This window comes from Silurus aristotelis, assembly GCF_946808225.1.
Source record: "Silurus aristotelis genome assembly, chromosome: 29".
In the NCBI taxonomy this organism is placed as follows: Eukaryota; Metazoa; Chordata; class Actinopteri; order Siluriformes; family Siluridae; genus Silurus; species Silurus aristotelis.
This window is the reverse complement of record NC_139602.1, coordinates 2967713-2988600: the sequence shown is the minus strand read 5'-3', so window position 1 is coordinate 2988600 and position 20888 is coordinate 2967713. Positions and strand designations below refer to the sequence as shown.

Genomic DNA, 20888 nt, shown 5'->3' with positions numbered 1-20888 from the left:
ATGAAACCACCAAGATCTGGATGCCAATTAAAGATCTTCTGATGATAGTTATGAAAATAAAACATCTGTAGATATTGCAAGGCAAGTATGAAAAAATAATTGGAACTTATCCAGTATGTTGTTCTTGAACCTGAGCCACTATCAGCTCTTGAGGCCAATGAATTCCAACGCAACAAATCCAAAAATGTTCTTCGCCTACAGCAGGAGTTCTTTTCCAAAATGGCACTAATCCCGCTGTCCTTAACTGCAACCCACTACATGGAGGACACATTTTTGAACATCCCCTTCCACATTAAGTCCCCATTTCCTGTTATAATAACCTCCACTCTTCAGGAAAGATGTTCCACTAGACTTTATAGAGATTTGTGCTGGTTCAAACACAAGGGTGTTAGTAAAGTCAGGTACTGATGTAGCTGAGGAAGTAAAGAGGCTTGGGGTGCCGTTCCAATTCATCTCATATCTTCATGGACCTGGAAAAGTATGGCGTTCTAATACAAGGCGATGTTTAAAAAAATTAATAAAAGCTCTGTTTACAAGAAAATACTTTATCTACGCCTACATCCTATCAACTTCAAAATAACGTACAGCGATACAGCGCTCTCTGCGTTCTTGCCACCTCTGGAACGTGTCCTTCAATTTGCGCTGGATCTCCGCAATATTGTCAAAACATCAAGCTTTCATCTGGATCATTATCTTTTTTGAAAGAGGGCAGTGTCTTTTATCACACTGACTTGTCAGGTTTGGTGCTCCCTGTGACTGCGCGTGCAGCTTTGTGCTGCCATCTGGTGGCGAATAACAAAACTTGTCTGGGAACTTTCGGAATCCACATCATATTAGTGTACATCCCTAAAAAATGTATCCCTAATGAGCAAGTGACCACGGTAGTGAGGAAAACCTCCCTGAGATCATTTGAAGAAGAAACCAGAATTGAAAGGGAGCAGGAATGAGCAGGAGCAAAAAGGGGATTGAATATGGAATGGGGTGTTCAACATAGACAATAGATGTCCAATGTTGACAATATGATTAAATCAACTCTCTAACGCTTTAAAGAAAAAGAGTAGAAACCGGAAGTGGGTGAACGCAGACTTCTTGTAGTTCAAGGCAACGTAAACCTCCCTACATACAGTCTTCTTCTTCTTCTTCTACTTCTTCTTTTAGGGGTCACCACAGCGGATCATCTATCTCCATACCCCCCTTTCCTTTACATCTGCCTCTTTCACACCAATTACCTGCATGTCTTCCCTCACCAGATCCATGAACCTTCTCCTTGGTCTTCCTCTTTTCCTGCTTCCTGGTGGCTCCATCCTCAGCATTCCCCTACCGATATACCCCATGTCCCTCCTCTGCACATGTCCAAACCATCTCAATCTCGCCTCCCTCACCTTGTCTCCAAAACGTTCCCTACATACACTCTAGTGACCAAATATACATTAATGGACCTGGACCTCACTTTGAAGAATCAACTCGACTTGTCCTTGGCTTGACCGACAGTATAAATGCACTTGTTGAACAACAGAGTCAGTTGGTTCAACTTCTAAGGTTTGGTACCCTAAACGCCCCCCCCAATCCACCTGACACATGATTGGCTCTGGGTCCACATTGTCAGTAAACAGGTGCAAATCCTGTTTGCAGCTGTACCACTACAAATCGAATTCTTCACGCAAAATAACACATTTTGAGCACAACTTGAGCCAATCCATACATCTCCAGCCTTCTTCTGGCACAGGATAACATGTTGTGCCTTTTCCCTTCTCATTTTTCTTTCCCTAAACCACATCCGCCAGAATGCTCCTGTCATGTTCGGTACTGTCTTCAAAAGCAATTTGTCTTCGATTTAATTTCTCCCCGTCATCTCCTCGTGCTCAGCAGAACCCTGGCGCCCGGTCCCTTCTCGCCGTTTTCCGCCGATCCGTTCCGCTTCCACGGTAATTCGAGAGATCATCGGATACTTCAAGGACACCGCTAGAGGAAACTCTTTAGTTCATACTCTGGAATTTTAAAGTTTATATGGAGGTTTTGAACATCATCTTCTATAGTTAGTGCTAATTTCCTGTTATATGAACCTCCATTCTTCTGGGAAGATGTTCCACTAGATTTTGTGGAGATTTTGTGCTCATTCCAGCTACAAGGAGGTTTCTAAAGTCGGTTACTGACGTCTGTAAGGTGAGGAGGTTCTGTTTAATAGGGTTGAGTTCAGAGCTCTATAGCAGGAGATCTTCCATTCCAAACCAAACAGGTTTGGGTCTCCTTGATCAAGGGAAGAACCACATATATGGCACATATTTACTTTTGTACCATCCAAGGATCATCATTGGGTCTCCTGACTTCTAAACGTGCATGATGCTTTGAGAAAAGTGTTTCTTTTCCCGACGCCTTAAAAAAAACTAATTACGTTTGTCCTTGGACTTGAAGTGAACCTTTTTCATGACGATTTTTTTCAATCTCATAACCGTAGCGGGACGGCAGGACAGAGGTCTGCCAGCGGAGCCGTTAACCGGTATCGGCGTCCTCCTGCCCGCTGCGCTGCGATCGTCCCACCAAATCAACCTCATTCGTCACTTTGCGGGGGGCGAGGAATTATTATAGACCCCCGTTGGATTTCCCCCATGAGGCGCTGTGTTGAGACGATGAAGGACAGCTTTGTCCTACACGGCGTCTTTGCCAAGCTTGTGCCGGTGCTCTTGTACGGATGGAAATCTGCCGTAAATCTTAACTCACTCGTGCACACTATTTGCATTGGGATCACCTGGGAACGGAGTCACCATATGACAAAATATGTGGAAATATATACAGTATATATGGACAAACGTTTGTGGACACACCATAAGATTCATATGTGCTTCTTTTTGAACATCCTGTCCTATATTTATTCCCCATATCCTGTTCTAAAAAGTCTTCTGAAAAGTTGTTCCACTAGATTTCATAGAGATTTGGGCTCATTCAGCTGGTCTCCATAAGGCTGGAAAAGTCAGGTGTCCCAATACTTTTGTTCTACTTTTGTATTGGGACACCTGACCTTTCCTGCTATATGTGGTTCTTTTCCAAACTTACCACAAATCTGGAGGGACTCAATTGTACAGGACGGTCTTTAGATGGCGCTATAATCAAATTTTGCATTCACTTGAACTCGGAAACCCAAAACCTGTTCCAGCATGGTGATGCCCCTGTGCACAAAGTGAGCTCCTTGAAGATCTGGTTTACATGTTTTGGAGAGGAAGATCTTGCTGCTATAGAGCTCTGATCTCATCCCTACTAAACACCTTTGGGATGAATGTGAATGCTGACTGCACCCCAGGTCTCCTCACCTACATCAGTACCTGCCTTTCATAACACCATTGTGGCTGATGAACACAAAGATCCATAAACACTCCAAAATCTAGTGGAACACCTTCCCAGAAGAGTGGAAGGAATCATAAGAGGAAACTGGGACTAAATGTGGAACGCAATGCTCAAAAATCAGTGATTATGACCTGGTGACCCAATACTTTTGGCAACTACAGTACAGTAACGAAGGTACATTTACTCAAAAACATTATAATTTTATTATCCTATTAAACTCCTCCCATACATGCACAGCTGCTGTTATATTAAACGAGTCATCACCTTCTGACCAATCAGGTTTCGGATCTGTTCATTCGCCAGCAGTTGCATCAGTTGCAAGTTTGTCGCTTGTGCTCTTCTAAAAATAATCCCTACCGCCGCTATAATTAGCTTGGTGATTTATCAACGGAGTACATCGTTTTGGGGGTCATCCAGGGAAATTAGCTTAGCACTGATACTCCACCACCACCACCCCGCAACCAACCACTGAGGGAGGTGAGTAGTAAATGTCTCCAGGCAACAGTGACATACAGCCTGAAGGTTACTGCCAGGTCCAATGAGATCGCAGATGCCAGCCAAGGGCCGATATATCGTAAATCAGCCCCCGTTTTATTACCCCACACCCTCGCAATGCATCTCTCGCTCTCTTTTCTCTTTATCTCTCTGCATTTCGCCCTCTTTGAATGCAGTGTCCTCAACCAAAGATCAGCGTAAATCACTCGGTTTTTATTGTTCTCCCCCCTCTGCCCTTGCGCTCTTCACGCCGCAGTCCTTCTGTTTCGCTGCAGTGCTCTGTAATAGGCCCGGCAGTGTGGGCACGGAGGAAGAATAAAAGCAAATCCATTCTGTTCTAACGTGGAGACGCACACACTCATATAGAAGACGCATCACTGAAACTACCCCCCACTTCATTCTTTCTCCATTTCCATGTTAAATAACTGACACGCAGTTCCTGGAGGTATTTTAAAGACGAGGTCTTTTTTTTTTTTTTTTTCGGAGCCATTAGCCCGTATTGTATAGTGGGCTAATTATAACGATTACGCAATACAGGTTCTGAAGACTCTAATGAGAAGATCTGCTGTGTATATACAGGTTTTAAAGATTCTGTATAAAGGGTACCCTGAACCTTATGGTCATCCAAATGTAGTTACTTGAAGGACAAAAACAAATACATTATTCACGATGATTCTATTATTATAATGGCGCTGCTGAATTCTCAAATCTGATTGGCCAGAAGGTGCTTATTTATTATCCTTAGAGGCAGTGCAGGATTGTAAAGCAGTAGTGTGTACAGTGGATCTAAAAAGACACCCCTATAAAAAAACAAACAAAGATAAATCATAACCTTTTCCACCTATAAAATATTTTTCTTCACAGCATTATAATTATAGGCTGTATATTAAAGTTTTTGGAAAAAACCGGTAGTTCTGTGTGAAATCGGATATTGAGCACCCCCATATAATTAAAATGGGATATTCCTTGTTTTATGACACCACTCTGAAGATTCGACTATACGAGGGCACCCCTGTGTACCACGTTTACGGCAAGGTGGCACGGTGAAATTCGTTCTTCGCATATCCCAGCTTGCTCAAAACCTGGAGTCAAACGCAGGATGGGCCAGGATATGGCAACCCCAGGAGCACAGAGGATTAAGAGCCCAGACTTCTAGTATTGAAGTCTGGGATTATACTTCAATACTAGATCTTAGCTTGAGAAGATGGATATTTGCAGTTGCCTTGTCAAGTATTACCAATATGGCTATGGTGTTTTGGACAGTGGGAGGAAACAATTGAGGATGAATGTTGGTTGAACCAGTCTTAGGGCTTTTGGGGGCAACAGTGCTATCAATTGCACCACTGTTCCCCCCTGGTAAATCAAATTATTATATATATTATATACTTATTTGAGAGGTTTGTTTTTTCATGGCCAGTTTCTCCATCTATGCATTACAGACGACTCTCACGTAGAACATTTTGTAAACGTGTGGTCAGGTACCCGTTACCCGTGGCTTGTGTGTAGGAGGATTCCACCAGCGCCTACTATGAAGATTACAATATAAAGTTCACTTCACTTTTTCCTGTCCTTTGTAGCCGCTCGTAAACCTGACACCTTCTCAAGTGGAAGTCAACAAGGGTGTGTTTAATGTTTTATAGTCTCTAATTATTGCGAACATGCTCGGCTTGGCTTTCATGTTCGAACACACGGCGGCCCAAATTGGACATCGGGTGTTATAAGATTACTAATGACATGCTGGAGATACAGGACGACGAACCGGCAAACCCGAGGCTAGACGACTTTCCGGTCTCCGACTCGAATGTGACCCGATGAGTGGAATTAAGCGCACAGTGTGTTCGTGCCTATATATTACCGGGCCCTGTTTTAATCCTATTACGTGCCATTGCTATTCTGGAAATCACCGAGTCTTGCCTCAAGTCCTAGGACTTTTTCTTTTTTAATCAAGGGCCAGGGCTTCCAGTTACAAAGGATGAAACCTGCCTTTGTTTTCTTGAGAAGAGGGGGAAATTTTTTGACAATAAGGGCTTCGGGAACTTCGTGTTTTCCCGCAATCCTTCACTGATGAGTGTAATATAAATCCCAGTTTGTCTTTGTGTTCAAGTTGAGACTGAAGTGTATATAAAAAACGATCTAGGGAACTTCAAACAGCAACGAAGGTGTGACGTAATAGACACGTTCACTAGCATGTGAGTGTGTGTGTGTGTGTGTGTGTGTGTGTGTGTGTGTGTGGTGCAGTCTGGCAGGCAGCTGGAAACCTGACCTTTGAGCAGCCAGGTGGAATACCTGTTGAAAAGCTTTGATAAATGGAGCCTCAATGCCAGCTTCATTACTAAACCACGTGCCGGAGTGCACTTAGCGCCACTTAGCTCCGTACACACCGTGTCCGTGATTACTTTGGAAATTTCGGTATGACTTTTACTATTATTGGAGCCAGACCTCGTTCAGCACAAACACACCCCCTCTCCGTCATGTTGTGTTTTCATTTGGCTCAAGCCATGTCAATCTTTTACCTCAGTCAGTACTGTGGTCACGTCTGCAATGCTATTGACATTGTCTCAAAGCAGCTTTACAGAATTTAAATATAATTGTACAAAATTTACTTCTATTTAATGTAGGTATTTATCCCAGATGAGCAAACCTGGGGTGACTGTGTCAAGAAAAACTCCCGTAAATGGTAAGAGGATGAAACCATAAGAAGAACCATATTTAAAAGGGGAACCGTTCACAAAAGTGTAATTATAAAATCATTAAAACATTACAAAGGAAATCCTTACTGTCAAATCAGGAAACATGGGCTACAAATAATCTAGCAAGCATTGTAAAATAGCTAATAACAATAATCGCACTAGCCGTTTTTTTTGTCAAGTTCAACTTAGGTGTTACCGTTTTTCGATTTTGCTTGCTAGCATTAACACGCGATTAACGAGCGAATAAAAGATTCCTGAATAAATATTTTGCGCATCATGAAGGCAAAGTTATCATTTTACTATCAATTTCGAGTAGCTTTGCCTGAGAAACTTACTGGAAAATCGTAACAATTGAGGTATGAATTAGCTGGCTAGTCTAAGTTAGCTCTAATGATTATTAATATAGATAAAAATGTACAATGATTTTATATACTGAATGTATATAGTTTCTGATCTAAAATCTCTAGCCACAACACAAGTCCCTGGTCTGGTAAGAAACTTGGGACAAAACACGAGGATCCACAAGAAACTAGCATGGATGTTGGGAGAACCTACATAAAAACCAATCACAGAGAGGGAGTCAAGCTCAGGATTCAATCATGTAAAAAAACTGAGTAAAATGCATAAATATAAGAATGGGAGATTCTGGAAGACTAATGACTTGATGAAAGTGTGGACGGAGGAGTCCAAACGTGACATTTTTTTGGGCTCTAACAGAAGAACTTAAGAAAGTTAGACTGCCTTATACCCAAATTTAAACATGGTGGTGAAGTTTGGAGACTTATTCTGGATGAAAGAAATCCTGAACCTGAAAATGGTCAATCTGGACAAAGAGCTGAAGCATACGTCAATTCTCTGTAAGCTGTATTTAGAGAGCAAACAGTGAGCCTGAGTGTTATCTCTTATGGAGTGGCCTGCCCAGTTTCCACACCTAAATCCTATTGAACTGCTGTGGGATGATCTGGATCACAACATCAGAAAGAAATCCTACTAGTGAAGAGTAACTTTGGACGTTTTCGATGGTTCTTTCAAGACCCAATTAACGTTATAAAACCTTTCGAAAGTCTACAAGTCACACACAGGATTCTTCAGTCGGTGTACGCATTCCTGCTCCAACCCGATCAGATATCTTCAACGCTACATTTGATGATAAGGGTGATATGAGCGACCGATCTAAAATTTACGCACGCACATACACGTGGCGAAATCTGAATTTTCGAAGCTCGAGATCCAACATCTAGAAATGGACGCTGATTAGCTGTTAGCTAGCTAAATACACGTGAGTTGTTTGGATGCTTGAGAGCAATTTGACTGCTTTCTAAAGTACTTAGAAAGTGATGGTGATAGAATCATGGACGTACAGTGGTGGGAAAAAAATACACCAAAAAAAGTACACAGGTGAGGAATGTGGACAGGCAAAAATCCAGATTGACACATATATAAACCCCAAAGTGATTAAATTCTTAATAACTTGTTTTTTTTTTAGGCAATGGTTTTATTTTCTATGTAATATTACATTCTTTATACACACATAGCCCATCCGTTTTATTGCCTGGTTTTCAGTGAATATATAAGGGCATTTTTAATTGGATAGCTGCAATTTGGGACGTGTTTATGACTGTGTAGCATCACTGAGGAGACCGGTTTTGGCAGAGGAATGTTGTCCCATATGTGTCTGATACAGCAGTGGTCCCCAACCTTTTTTGCGCCATGGACCGGTTTAATGTTGGGCAATTTTTTCACGGACCAGCCTTTAAGGTGTGGCGGATAAATACAACAAAACAAAATGATATTTTCTAAATATAATAATAAATGTGAATTCACTGTGTTGTTGTTTGTTTATTTTGCTCGCTTGGGGGTTTGAATTTAGCGGTAATGTATTATGTGTTAGCGGCCGGAGCAGCCCCTTTAAGAAGGTAGCGGATGGAGGTAAGTCATGTGACGAGGCATCATGACATGCATTATGACAGGCGGAGAGAATCCAGTAATTTTCAAAAATAAAACCGTTCAGAATCAGATAAATAAAACGGGAAATTATGTATGCTTTCTGTGCAGCCCGGTACCAATTGACCTACGTGGCCCGGTGGTTGGGGACCACTGTGATACAGGATTCTATCTTTTCAACAGTTCAGGGTATTCTTTGTTGTGTTTTCTGTTTTCATGATGTGCAGGCAGGCCAGATCAGCACCCTGCACATCTACTACGAAGTACATTACAATTGTATACGTTTGTCATATGTTTTCTGTGTTTTTTGTTGTGAATAAAATGTGTGTTTATGTAGTTTGCAAATCAATGCATATTGTTATTTACATTTTAGTGTTACAACGTTTTTTGCAGTTGAGTTTGTAGAAAGAAAAACACTTTGTGTAAAAAATAATAATGATAATAAAATACAAAAATGATTTTCTTGTTATTCGAATATAACATCCGTCTCCTGACTGCATGTGTCTGGTAGAGTTGGAGTTGTTCACCTTTTTTCAGGCAATGGACTTTTGTCTCTGGAGGCGTCCCTCTGTTTTTACGTCACAACCTGAAGTAGTTTGTGAATCCGTGTGGGCGGGGACAACAACCAAAAAAAATTTCCAGAACCTACTCAGGACAACAGAGTACGCCGCTTTTTACTTTATCGGTCAGTCCCTGTTTCTTTTTTTTCTTTCTCCTTGTGTCCTTTATTTAACATATTTTGAAAAAATTTAACCACACACATACTTTTTGTCAAATAAAATATATCTTATCTTGAATTGTGCGTGTTTTTGGAAGAGAGAGAGAGAGAGAGAGAGAGAGAGAGAGAGAGAGAGAGAGAGAGAGAGAGAGAGAAAAAACCGCAAATCCTCCCTCCCACCTTGACGTCTGCTCTCGTATTCCTGCGTGTCCCACAAGATCCACTCAGTTGATCATGGCGCTTGGACGCGGTAGGGTCTCTGTCCTCTTGTCTTCTTTTCCTTGTTGTCCTTAAACTCTTCCCAAACACGTCCCAGATTCAAGCAAAAAAACACTATTGGAAAAGGGGGACTGATTTTTTTCCCCCCCCTTGTGGACACCAAATTCCAGGGATGATCATGTGAACATCTAAAAGACTCCAGGATTGAGATTTCAGGGAGTCTTTTTTTTTTTTTTCCTTTTTCCTTCCCCCCTCCTAAGTTTTCCCAGCATCTATTTCTGAAAGAGAAAGAAGAAAAATAGGAGGAGAAAAGGTAAATATGGTATTCGGGATTATTATTATTTTTATTTAGAAGATTTATTTAAAGTCGGGTTTTTAAAAGTGGAAATCTGAATATGTAAATTTATAAATATATAAAAATGTGTTCCATAAATTGGACAAATCAAATGCTATTGCGGCAAATCTTCAAATAAGGTTTGTATCCGACATCAAAGTGTTTGTTTGTTTGTTTGCTTGTTTTGTTTGATAACATAACAAAGTTTGATTTGTCGGAACAACAAGACGGCGCCTGGCCACATTTGTATCCCTTCACGGAAACAATGTTGCCTCATGAAAGCCTGGGAACAAACAGTGTTTTCTAAAAACCGAACTACTCATTACCGACTCGGTTAGTTATTATCCGTTTGTGTTTACTTCGCTTGTGTATGAAAACAAAAAAGCAAGGATCGAGGAGAAAGTCGACTTTTTCTTTCGCACATTGAAGCTCTTCCATTGCTCTAAGGATTTTTTTGTGAATGGCCATTTTTTTCCCACCACGCTACACACTTTATAGTCCTTATTATCCAAAAAAGTGTAGTGTGTGTGTGTGTGTGTGTGTGGGGATGTTTTCCCAGTTTTTTGGACAGTTAAAAATGGACATCGAGACAAAGTTGAATCAGAGTCAGGTTTATTGGCCAAGTGTGTTTACACACAAGGAATTTGGTTCCAGCTGTTATTTACTCTCAAAGTACAGACATAAATAAAAACTATACATTCAGCTTAGACTATACAACACAAAACAGACAAAACAAGACAAAGGAACTTATTTATATATCCCCTCAATTTCCTGTTCTGACTTGTGTCCTTGTTGCCTATACAGTATGCCAAAACATTTGCACATTACTTGTTGTGTGTTTTTTTTTTTTTAAATGCTAGTAGTAATCTATGAGGTTTTAAATAAGACTGCCAGCTGCCAGCACACACACTTGTGTATGTGTTGTGTGTGTGTGTGGGGGGGGTGGTGTTAGTCTTTTGTCTGCCTGTTGGCTGAGGACCAGTGATGTTGTAACATGGTATAAGTTCCTTTGTGGAGGTGTTTTAATGCTAACAGGGTGGTTTTTCACCGGGCTGGAAGGTTGTTTACTGTGTTCAGCCGCCTGAAATCTGACTCCCGTTCGAGGCGTCCGAGCGATTTATTTATTTATTTATTTATTTTTTTGATGATTGAGAGTTTCCCTAAACACACCGCATTCCAGAGTATCCCATATCCTGCCTTGTGAAAAGCGCAAACATTCGAGGTTAGGAGGGAAAACGAGGAAGGAATATCGACCGGATTGTTCAGACGTCCCTGCGTTTAGGGTTGCCGGTCCACCCTAGATTTGTGTTCTTTGACATTGTCGATTTGTCTCCTTGCAGTGCCTGCTAATCGTGCAACAATGGTTGTGGAATGGGAATGACATGACAGCTGAGGCGATCCTCGACACTCTTTGGCTATCTCTCGCATGCACACACACGCGCAGTGTGTCTGTCTGGTTTGATGGGCCAGACGGAGTGACCGAGTCACAGCACAAGCGCCAACCATGGACGAATCGGCCCTGCTGGATCTTCTCGAGTGCCCGGTGTGCTTAGAACGCTTGGACGCCTCGGCCAAGGTACTCCCGTGCCAGCATACGTTCTGCCGCCGCTGCCTGCTCGGTATCGTGGGATCGCGCGGGGAGCTGCGATGCCCGGAATGTCGCACCCTCGTGGAGAGTGGCGTGGACGAGTTGCCGAGCAACATCCTCCTTGTACGCCTGCTCGACGGCATCAAGCAACGGCCCTGGAGAGCCGGCACGGGTTGCACCAATGGCTCAGCTGGCGGAGGGGTCCGAGAGCATGCCAACTCTGGAGCGCAGCCCCAAAGAGCTCAGACCAAAAGCACTGCTGTCAGGGTGAGTTTTTTTTTTTTTTTTGCCAGTTACATTCACTAACCATAGAAGCAGTCTCCAAATGGTTTAAGCTGGTTGCTGTTTGAATTGGAGCTAGTCTGAAGTGGGGAGTCAGGCAGGTGCCATTTGTCATCTGCAAAGTGACTTCGTTCTTGACCTCACAATAGCCTTTGTCCGCTTTTGTAACACAACAGCAGAACATTCTGCAGCAATCCAGACAGGAAATGACCTCCTTCCAACACATTTCCTGTATGTAGTTTATTTTTACCTAGAATATGTCCTATACCAGCTAATTCCTGTTCCTTTCTAAAATGCTACTAAAACGTCGGATACAAAATGTCGTTCATGTTGTGCACAATAGCAGAAACTTGTGGAGCAACCCAGACAGGAACTGACCTCTTTCCACCACATTCATGTATTTAGCTTATTGTTTTTCTGGTATAGGGCGCATGTAGGACGTTTTGGAGACACGGTGAGGGAGGTGAGATTGAGATGGTTTGGACATGTGCAGAGGAGGGACATGGGGTATATTGGTAGGAGAATGCTGAGGATGGAGCCACCAGGAAGGAGGAAAAGAGGAAGAACAAGGAGGTTTATGGATGTGGTGAGGGAAGACATGTGGGTATTTGGGTTGAAAGCAGCAGATGTGGAAGACAGGGTGGTATGGAAACAGACGATCCGCTAATAGACAAAGCCGAAAGAAGAAGAAGTAGTAGGGCTGAAATGATTCCTGGAGTAACTCGAGTAATTCAAATACAAAAATCGTTTAGCCCATTTAACTACACACGGAGCACCTCGTTTCCCCACGGACCACTATTACTGACGTGCCACCCGCAGCGTTCTGGACAGTTAAACACAAATACGCTGCGCAATGAAAAATTTAATAACAGTAAAGGCCAAGAAGAACATTCGGGCCAAAGAAAACGATAGAACGTTTCAAAGAAGTTTGGGATCATTTCAAACTAAAGCGTTAATAAAAAAGCGCACCCTTTTGAAATCAAATGTTTTGTTTTGTTCATAGATATGTATTTGCATTTGGATGTAATTTGTCAATTAAATGCACTAAATGCATTTGTTTTCTTGTTTGCAATTTCATCAATAAAAGTGTCAATGTTTCTGAAAAGGAAACAAATGACTTGGTCGTTTTAAGAGACCCGCCGTATTTCCTCTTGCGTATTTTAGTATTTCTCTTTAATAAAGAAAAGAATCTTTAATAAAGGGAATAATTAATAGCTGCAGCCCTAGTTTATTGTTACCTTTAATGTCTCCTAGACCAGCAAATACAGCTAATTCCAGTCACGTGATATATGTTCAATCAACATTAATAATTATGACCACAGCACGTCATCTTGCGACGAACTGGGAAAGCCCAAACTTGCGGGTACGTCCTGAGGACTTTCTCGTGGCAGAAAACCTAATGACTTTCGAAACTGGAGACTCCTTAAACAAACATGTCTGAACTACGCTATTGCAAACGGTTGAAGGTGAGGGTGTTCTCCTGTAAGATGGATGGTGGCCATGTCAGGATGGTTAAACAGGAAGTACAGTCAGTTGTTGATGCCATAACAATTTGACGTGAGATGAGTATGCTTAGCATATCAAAGGTCTCTAGTTTTCCTTTCCTCGGCTTGATGTATCCAGACGACACCCATGCGTATATACGCGAGCGAGGCCTGATAGCATCTCGTTACAGATCTTTATGCTCGCTCGTGCCGAGTGAAACAGTATTTACTGGATCATATCACGCTTGTGCGTGCAGGCACATGCAGAAACCGGAGACAAAAAGAACACGTCCTCTTGTTATTGTTCGTGGACGTCTTCTATTATAAGTTTGCTCGCGTTGGGATAAGCCTAGGTCGTCGTCATGGCAGCAGGTTGTGTTGTTATGGTTTTCTTGTCTTCTCGTGAGGCTCACTTTTGGTCTGAACTGGGACCAAATCAAAAGACGGCCCTATAATCAAGCCTCGGTTTACCGGCTCACGTTACCATCTTAGTCATCGGCTTTTTTGTTCTGGTCAGAGTCGGAGCCTTTTTTCTTCCCGGGCTTTTTTCTTCAGCCGACCTGGTTACGGTCCAAACTGGTCCACTTCCTTCTCGCTCTGTCGTTTTGAACAGCCAGGGAACCTGTTTGTTATCTGGAGTTATCTGTTGACTGCAAGAACATTGTGATGACCAACATTTGGCTCAATCACAATTGAAATAAACTCTCTGTGTGTGCCATCACTTTTCTTTTCCACCTGCTTTCAATATCAGTCAAACGTTCCTTTATTTTAAACGGAACAGAAATCCCCCTCGGTGTACCGACATTGCGCTGAGTCTTTAATCTTGTCGCATTTCCCTTCGGATGTGTTTGTGAGAGCTATCGGCATTGGAGTGCAACGCTTTTTATCTTGGGAGACACAGTGTGTGTGTGTGTGTGTGTGTGTGTGTGTGTGTTGGGAATCAGTGGACCTCAGGTATGCGCATGAGCGATGCCAGTAACTGAGTTCGGCACTGGCGGCGTCGGCTCCTTTCATGGTGCTCTTTGCTGTTTTGTTGTTTCGGCTTTGATTTTCACGTGCGCACACACACACACACTTCCTGTTTCTACACTTGCAGACGTATGAGTCTCAGATCACTGCATTCGATCGGACATGCAAATTGACTACAACTAGCTGACTTCCACATGACCTCACTTCTGCATCCACCCTACTGTCCAGATTTGGCTCCTGCAGACTTCGCCCTCATAAAGATCCGACTCAAAAGCTCGCCGTTTATTTGATACTTCGGCAGAGATCCAGCTCGAATAGCAGAAGGTGGTTGACACGCTTCGAAATGAACGTGTCTTGGACACGTTCCAGAAGTAGCAAGAACGCAGGGGGTTCTGTGTTGCTGTGAAGGGGACTATTTTTGAAGGCGATGGTGTGTAACGGTAGCTAAATCAGGTACTTTCTTGTAAACTAAGCTAGTCTTTTTGATTCCACCTTGTATCTTATAAATATACGTAGGCTGATCTAGATATGTCTCGGCACTGGCATCGGAGACTGATGTCGGCGTTAAAACAGCTAACGTTGTTTTTTAACTATCCTATATATATTTTATTTGTGTGTTTTTACACAGCATGTCTTGTCCAGTTTCTTGCTTACCAGTTTGTTTATAAAAGCCAAAATATGGCCAGATCACAGATTGTAGCATACTGGGTAAATTTTTTGTATAATTTACTAGGGTTTCGCCTCCGTCCGCCATTTTCGGCGTGTCGAGCACGTATGTGACGAACAATGTCAGTAGGCTATAATCGATTATGGTCTATTACTGACAGACAGCTGTTGCATTGCCTTAGGAAGCACCAGACAAGCTGAGTGAGAGGGAAAGAGAGAGAGACACTACGGAGCATGAATTAGTCTGCCCATGTTGTTTCGCCTTGCTACCAACCTCTGCCCCGAATGCCCCCCTTGATCACCACCTTGTGTCACCTTTAATGTGACAGACAGACAGAGATCTCACTAACGAGGCTCCTGCCACACATGGTGTGACGCTCGGCGAGCATACCCAGCTGTCAAGCCCATAAAGAGGTGGGTGGGAGTGGGGGTTGGTTGAGACAGAAAAGGAATTTCCAAAGAGCGAGACGGAATGGAGAATGAACTGCACCAAAGAACAAGGTGTCATGGAGTGTAGTGTAGCGTAGTGGCCTGAGGACCAAATGTCCCTGTGGCTCAATGCACCACACTTTGAAGAGCCAATGCTATATTACAGCACCTCACCAAACCAAAAGGAAGTGCATGTATGTGAAAAAGACTTGTTTGCTCACCAAACATGCTCACCGCGAGATTTTTACTCCCAAAATTTCAAGCTGCACTAAAGAACCCGGAACCATTTTTTTCCCTTCTCGTGCTCTGCTTACAGAAAAGAAGGGACTGACCTTTTCCAAACACAGTCCTTTGCCTGTAGCTTGTCGACAAACAGCAAACGATGATCTAATTTAGTCCTCAAACAGAACGCTGAATGCTGGGACCTTTCGTGTTTTTACTGACTCTCCAGGATCTGAAAGTTTCCCTGGATTTAAAATGTAAACAGTTAATCAAATTCATAGCTCCATGATTTTGAAGCTTGTGGCAAGAAAAGGTACGCAAAGGTATAGATGTAGAAAAGAACAGAATCCTGTCTTTTTTTTTTCACCTCTTTCCAGTTGTCTTTCCAGTGACTGTGGAGTTACATACCTCTTCTGTATCCCTGCTTTCACATAGAAGTGCAGAGAGCCAATTCGAACTCCCTCATAGGCTGAAGATCTAATGTGAAACACAGTGGAACAGTTCCTAAAAGTCTAAAGAATCACCATGAAATATCATGTGGACGAACACAAACTTTTATCCCATCTATTGTTAAATAAGACATTTTTGACCCTAGCAGCAGAGGCGCCCGTGATGATCCCTACAAAGAAAATCACTGCAAGGGGTCAGAAACCCGGGTTAAAGGTCATAAGTGTGTGGGGTCAGGAGTCATGCATGAGAAAGAGAAATCAACTCTTTGATCCCCCTTGAGACACACATGAACTCGTGACTTGTTGGAGGGATATTAACGGCGTTATGCTCATTACTGACGTGTTAATGATGCATAGGTTTGACACGAATACAATAATGTTGCAAAATTTAAAATCCGTACAAAACGTGTACAAAAATCTGTATGAAAAAAATTCTAAAACATCGGTGTAAAAAAATCTGTAACCAAATTTTTTATAGTAAAAAAATGTACAAATCTCTGTAAACAATGTTAAAAAAAAAAACCCCAGCGTTAAATAACCCCAAATATTACTGCAAAAATCTGTTAAAAAAACATAAATGTCAAAAACCTTTATTAAAAAATGAAACAATTTATAAAGAAAAATATATTATTGACAATATTCCCTCTTCATATCAGGCTTCATTTTTGCTTTGTTGTTGTTTTTTCCTTCCTCTTAGTGCAGAAACCCCCCATTTTGTCCCTTGAACATTGCATCAGCACCCGTATTAATATCGCAAATGTAGATGTTTGCTTCCTGTTCATCTGAAATGCCCGCCCTCAAACTCAACATCTGCTACTTCATTTTATTCATCAATGATTTTTCTTTTCTTTCTTTATTTTAAATTCCACCCACAGCCGGAAACTGTATTCAACAGCTATTTGCTAGTTACTTCCTGATATAAAAAAAAAAAAAAAAAGGTTGTAGCAGCTGAAATAATAGAAATCGCAAGGGAGACTGGCCAATCAGAATTCAACAGCCATCAAGATGCTGAAGCTTATGGCCAGTAAAGTGTAGTATACCATGAAGTCGCAGTTACTGTAGAAACTATTGCTAGATATATTCGCATGTAGTTCTTTGATTCGTCTCAACGGTACTTTTTTCTGCAACAACTTTTTATCCAATCAGAATGGTGCTAAGTAACAGTCTTCAGGAGTCTACAAGCTTTTCCCCTCCCCTTAGTATACTCAGGCAATGACTGTGATTGGTTATGATGTCAGACCGGGCAAAAGAAGGTTGGAGAAAAAAAAAAACCTGGATTTCTTTTTTAACCTTAAGCCCCGTTTGTTCCTTTTCTACATGCTTTTTTTTGAGGGTGCACGGATTCCCGCTGTCCTGCACCGCCAACATAGCTTAGCTTGATACTCCTTCCGTCCGCCACACACACACACACACACACACACACATACAGTTAAAAAGATTCCTGAAATGTCCATCGGTGGCTGTGTTTTGTTCAGTGTCAGGAGACGAGCTTCCCCAGGAGCTCCCTGTTAAATCCTGCAGTTCCTCCCTTTGATGTGTGAAAGTCTTTCTTCTCTGCCTCCTCTTTCTGGAGTCTGCCTTGGAAGCCTGTGTGTGTGTGTGTGTGTGTGTGTGTGTGTGTGTGTGTGTGTGTGTGTGTGTGTGTGTGTGTGTGTGTGTGTGTGTGTGTGTGTGTGTGTGTGTGTGTGTGTATACACATACACTTCTGTGGTCTTAGCCGGACAGGCTTTTAATACTCTGAGTAAGAGCCGGTGTGTGTAAAAGCCTCCCATGCCGGCTCCCGTGATCGGCCAAACCACGCTTGACTCACACTGGCCCTTTGTGATGACATCATTCATGCCGCAAGATCCCCTGGCTGACCTGGGCCTGTGTCACGGCAGCCCCTTGTTAAGGCCAAAGCCCTGCAGCCAAGCCTACACTTAACACACACACACACACACACACACACATTCTGTTCTTTCTGAAACACTGCCACTACTGATTTTTATTTCTTTATTTTTTTTTTTATCTATCTGTCTGACTTTGTCTATTATTTCTCTCTCTCTCTCTCTCTCTCTCTCTCTCTCTCTCTCTCTCTCTCTCTCTCTCTCCCTCCCTCCCTCCTCATGGCAATACACCCCCAACCCCCCCTGCTTCGTTCCCCTATTTACCTATTTTCAGCTCCTTTCGGGAAGTCGTGCAAAACAAAAAGGATGATTTCCCAAAGATGTGTGTGTGTGTGTGTGTGTGTGTGAGAATGTGCGGCGGGTCAGCCCCATTAGTCACCATATGAGTTTTTTTACTGGGATAATTGATTCTCCAACAGCCTGAGTTTGTCTTTTCTTTCATTTCTCATGAGCAGCTCGTGTTCAGGGAGGGCGAGTTTGTACAGAAAATAATCAACAAGTGAAACCGCAACACAAACACACACTACACCAAAAAAAAGTGTTCAGTGTTGAGATACAGCACTGCAATTACACCTGATGCTCTTAGAAAGGTACACACCCAGTGATTGTGTGTGTGTGTGTGTGTGATTCGTGAACATGTTTGTGCTTCTTGTCAGGAAGAATTAGTGTTGTGTGTGTTTAAAGAGGGGACACATCATATAACGCATTGAGCCACTACCACTGTCGCCATGACTACAACCTCTCAATTTCATAATATTGTGCCCTGGGGATGGGGTGGGTGTGTGTGTGTGTGTGTGTGTGTGTGTGTGTGTGTGTGTGTGTGTGTGTGCGCGCGTGTGTGTGAGAGAGAGATCCTTTTTGATGTGTCTAAACATAAGAGGTAGAAACAGAGAGATGGAAAACAGTATAATTAAAGTTCTGTGTACATTTTTACACACACACACACACACACACACACACACACACACACAGATATCAGTTATACACTCAGTAACATCACATGCCGTGTTTTCATTCAGTCTCTCCCTCCCCTTCAATCCCCCCCCCCTCCTTCTCTCATGCTCTCCTGCTCTCGCTATTTCTTTCTGTCTGTCTGTCTGTCTGTCTGTCTGTTACAGTCTCGCCCCCTCTCTCTTTCTCTGTCCGTCATTCTTTTATCTTTCTGTGATGTCCCTCCTTCTTTCTCTTTCTGAATATCTCTTTTGCCTGTCTCTGTCCTTCTTTTGCTTTCTATGTGTTTTTGTCTTTCTCTGTCAGACCCTCTATCCTCTGGCCCTCTCTCTCTCTCTCTCTTTCTCCCTCCCTCCCTCTCTCGTTACTCATTCTCTCTGAAATCAGTTCATTTCTTCAAGTAATTTCTTCAGTCTGTTTGTCTTTGACCCCCCCCAACACACACACACACACACACACACACACACACACACACACACACACACACACACTCCCTCCCTCCCTCCCTCTCCCCCTCTTTCTTTTTCTTTGTCTTTTTCTCTCTCGTGACTGAGCATCATTATGTTTTGTAACTGTAACATTCTGACCTGTCAGTGATCCAGCGCTGTGGGTGGCCCCAGACTTCAGCAGTCACTTCTACAACACGGCTAATCAACTCGTGTGTGTGTGTGTGTGTGTGTGTGTGTGTGTGTGTGTGTGGCTCTTGATGCGTCCTTTTTAGCACACTTTTTTTTAGGACAGATTAGAATGGCATAAACACACAAATGGCGGCTGCTAATCGATTCACGCCGAGAGATAACGGCCGGCACCAACGTTTTAAAGCGGTGTGTGTGTGTGTGTGTGTGTGTGTGTGTGTGTGTGTGTGTGTGTGTGTGTGTGTGTGTGTGTGTGTGTGTGTGTGTGTGTGTGTGTGTGTGTGTGTGTGTGTGTGTGCGTGCGTGCATGCATGCACTTTTGTATGCTTTCTGATAAAGTGTGTACCTCTTTAACCCCATTAGCCTGTCATCGCCAGAGTCTCCACCCTGCAACCACACAGCTTTCCTCTCTCTCCACCCCATAATAACACGACTACCTGTTGCCGTAGAAACCTGGGAGACGCTGTTTTTCGTCTGTACGAAACTCTGGGCCTGTACTTCTGTTGAACTGAGTACAGGCTTCAGGGAAACTTCATGAGATTGTCACAGAGCTGCAGAACACTGAGGAACGTGTCCGCACTCTTCTGCACACAAACTCATACATGCACATGATTGGCTGCTGCCACTGTGATTGACAGGTGAGAGGACTGCTGTCCCTCCCACCGAGATGTACAGGGGTTCAAATTCCATCATTGTTTATATTCATGTGCTGTTTTTCTTTCTTTCTTGCTTTTTGATCTTTTTTTCGAACTTTCTTTTCTCCTGCCTTTTTTCTTTCTTTTCTTCTATCTTTCTTTGTCTGTATTTTTGTTCCTTATTTTATTTCTGTTATCTATCTGTCTGTCTGTCTGTCTGTCTGTCTGTCTGTCTCTTCTCTTTCTATCTTTGTCTATTTTCTTTTCTTTTTAACTTCCTACTCCTGTATTTTTTTTTTCCCCTGTATTTTTTTTACTTTCTTACTTCTATCATTTTTCTTTCTTTTATCTTTTTTTTCTGTCTGTATTTTCTTTTCTTTCTTTCTTTCTTTCTTTCTTTCTTTCTTTCTTTCTTTCTTTCTTTCTTTCTTTCTTTCTTTCTTTCTTTCTTTCTTTCTTTCTTTATTTTCTTTCTTTCTTTCTTTATTTTCTTTCTTTATTTTCTTTCTTTATTTTCTTTCTTTCTTTCTTTCTTTCTTTCTTTCTTTCTTTCTTTCTTTCTTTCTTTCTTTCTTTCTTTCTTTCTTTCTTTCTTTCTTTCTTTCTTTCTTTCTTTCTTTCTTTCTTTCTTTCTTTCTTTCTTTCTTTCTTTCTTGACCTCTATCTTTCTTGACCTCTATCTTTCTTGACCTCTATCCTTCTTTCTTTCTTGACCTCTTTCTTTCTTTCTTTCTTGACCTCTATCCTTCTTTCTTTCTTGACCTCTTTCTTTCTTTCTTTCTTTCTTTCTTTCTTTCTTTCTTTCTTTCTTTCTTTCTTTCTTTCTTTCTTTCTTTCTTTCTTTCTTTCTTTCTTTCTTTCTTTCTTTCAGTAATGTCTTGTACCACCTTTACACAACTGTTCTATTCACACACAGTGGAGCTTCTGTTCCACACTGTGATGGACTTGGGAGC

General features: G+C 42.2%; 1 protein-coding gene across 2 annotated transcripts in view; it reads left to right on the top strand.

Moving 5' to 3' along the window:
• Positions 1 to 9030: 9030 nt before the first annotated feature.
• sh3rf1 (SH3 domain containing ring finger 1) overlaps positions 9031 to 20888 on the top strand; it is a 45512-nt gene continuing 33654 nt past the window's right edge. Inside the window, exons 1-2 of one of the 2 annotated variants that reach the window (XM_083535029.1) lie at positions 9031 to 9153; positions 11080 to 11594. In XM_083535029.1, coding sequence (XP_083391155.1) covers positions 11244 to 11594 — 351 coding nt within the window. In that variant the 5' untranslated portion in view covers positions 9031 to 9153; positions 11080 to 11243. Of the gene's footprint in view, positions 9154 to 9318; positions 9719 to 11079; positions 11595 to 20888 lie in introns of those variants that run through there. The other variant, XM_083535028.1, reaches the window with a different exon arrangement.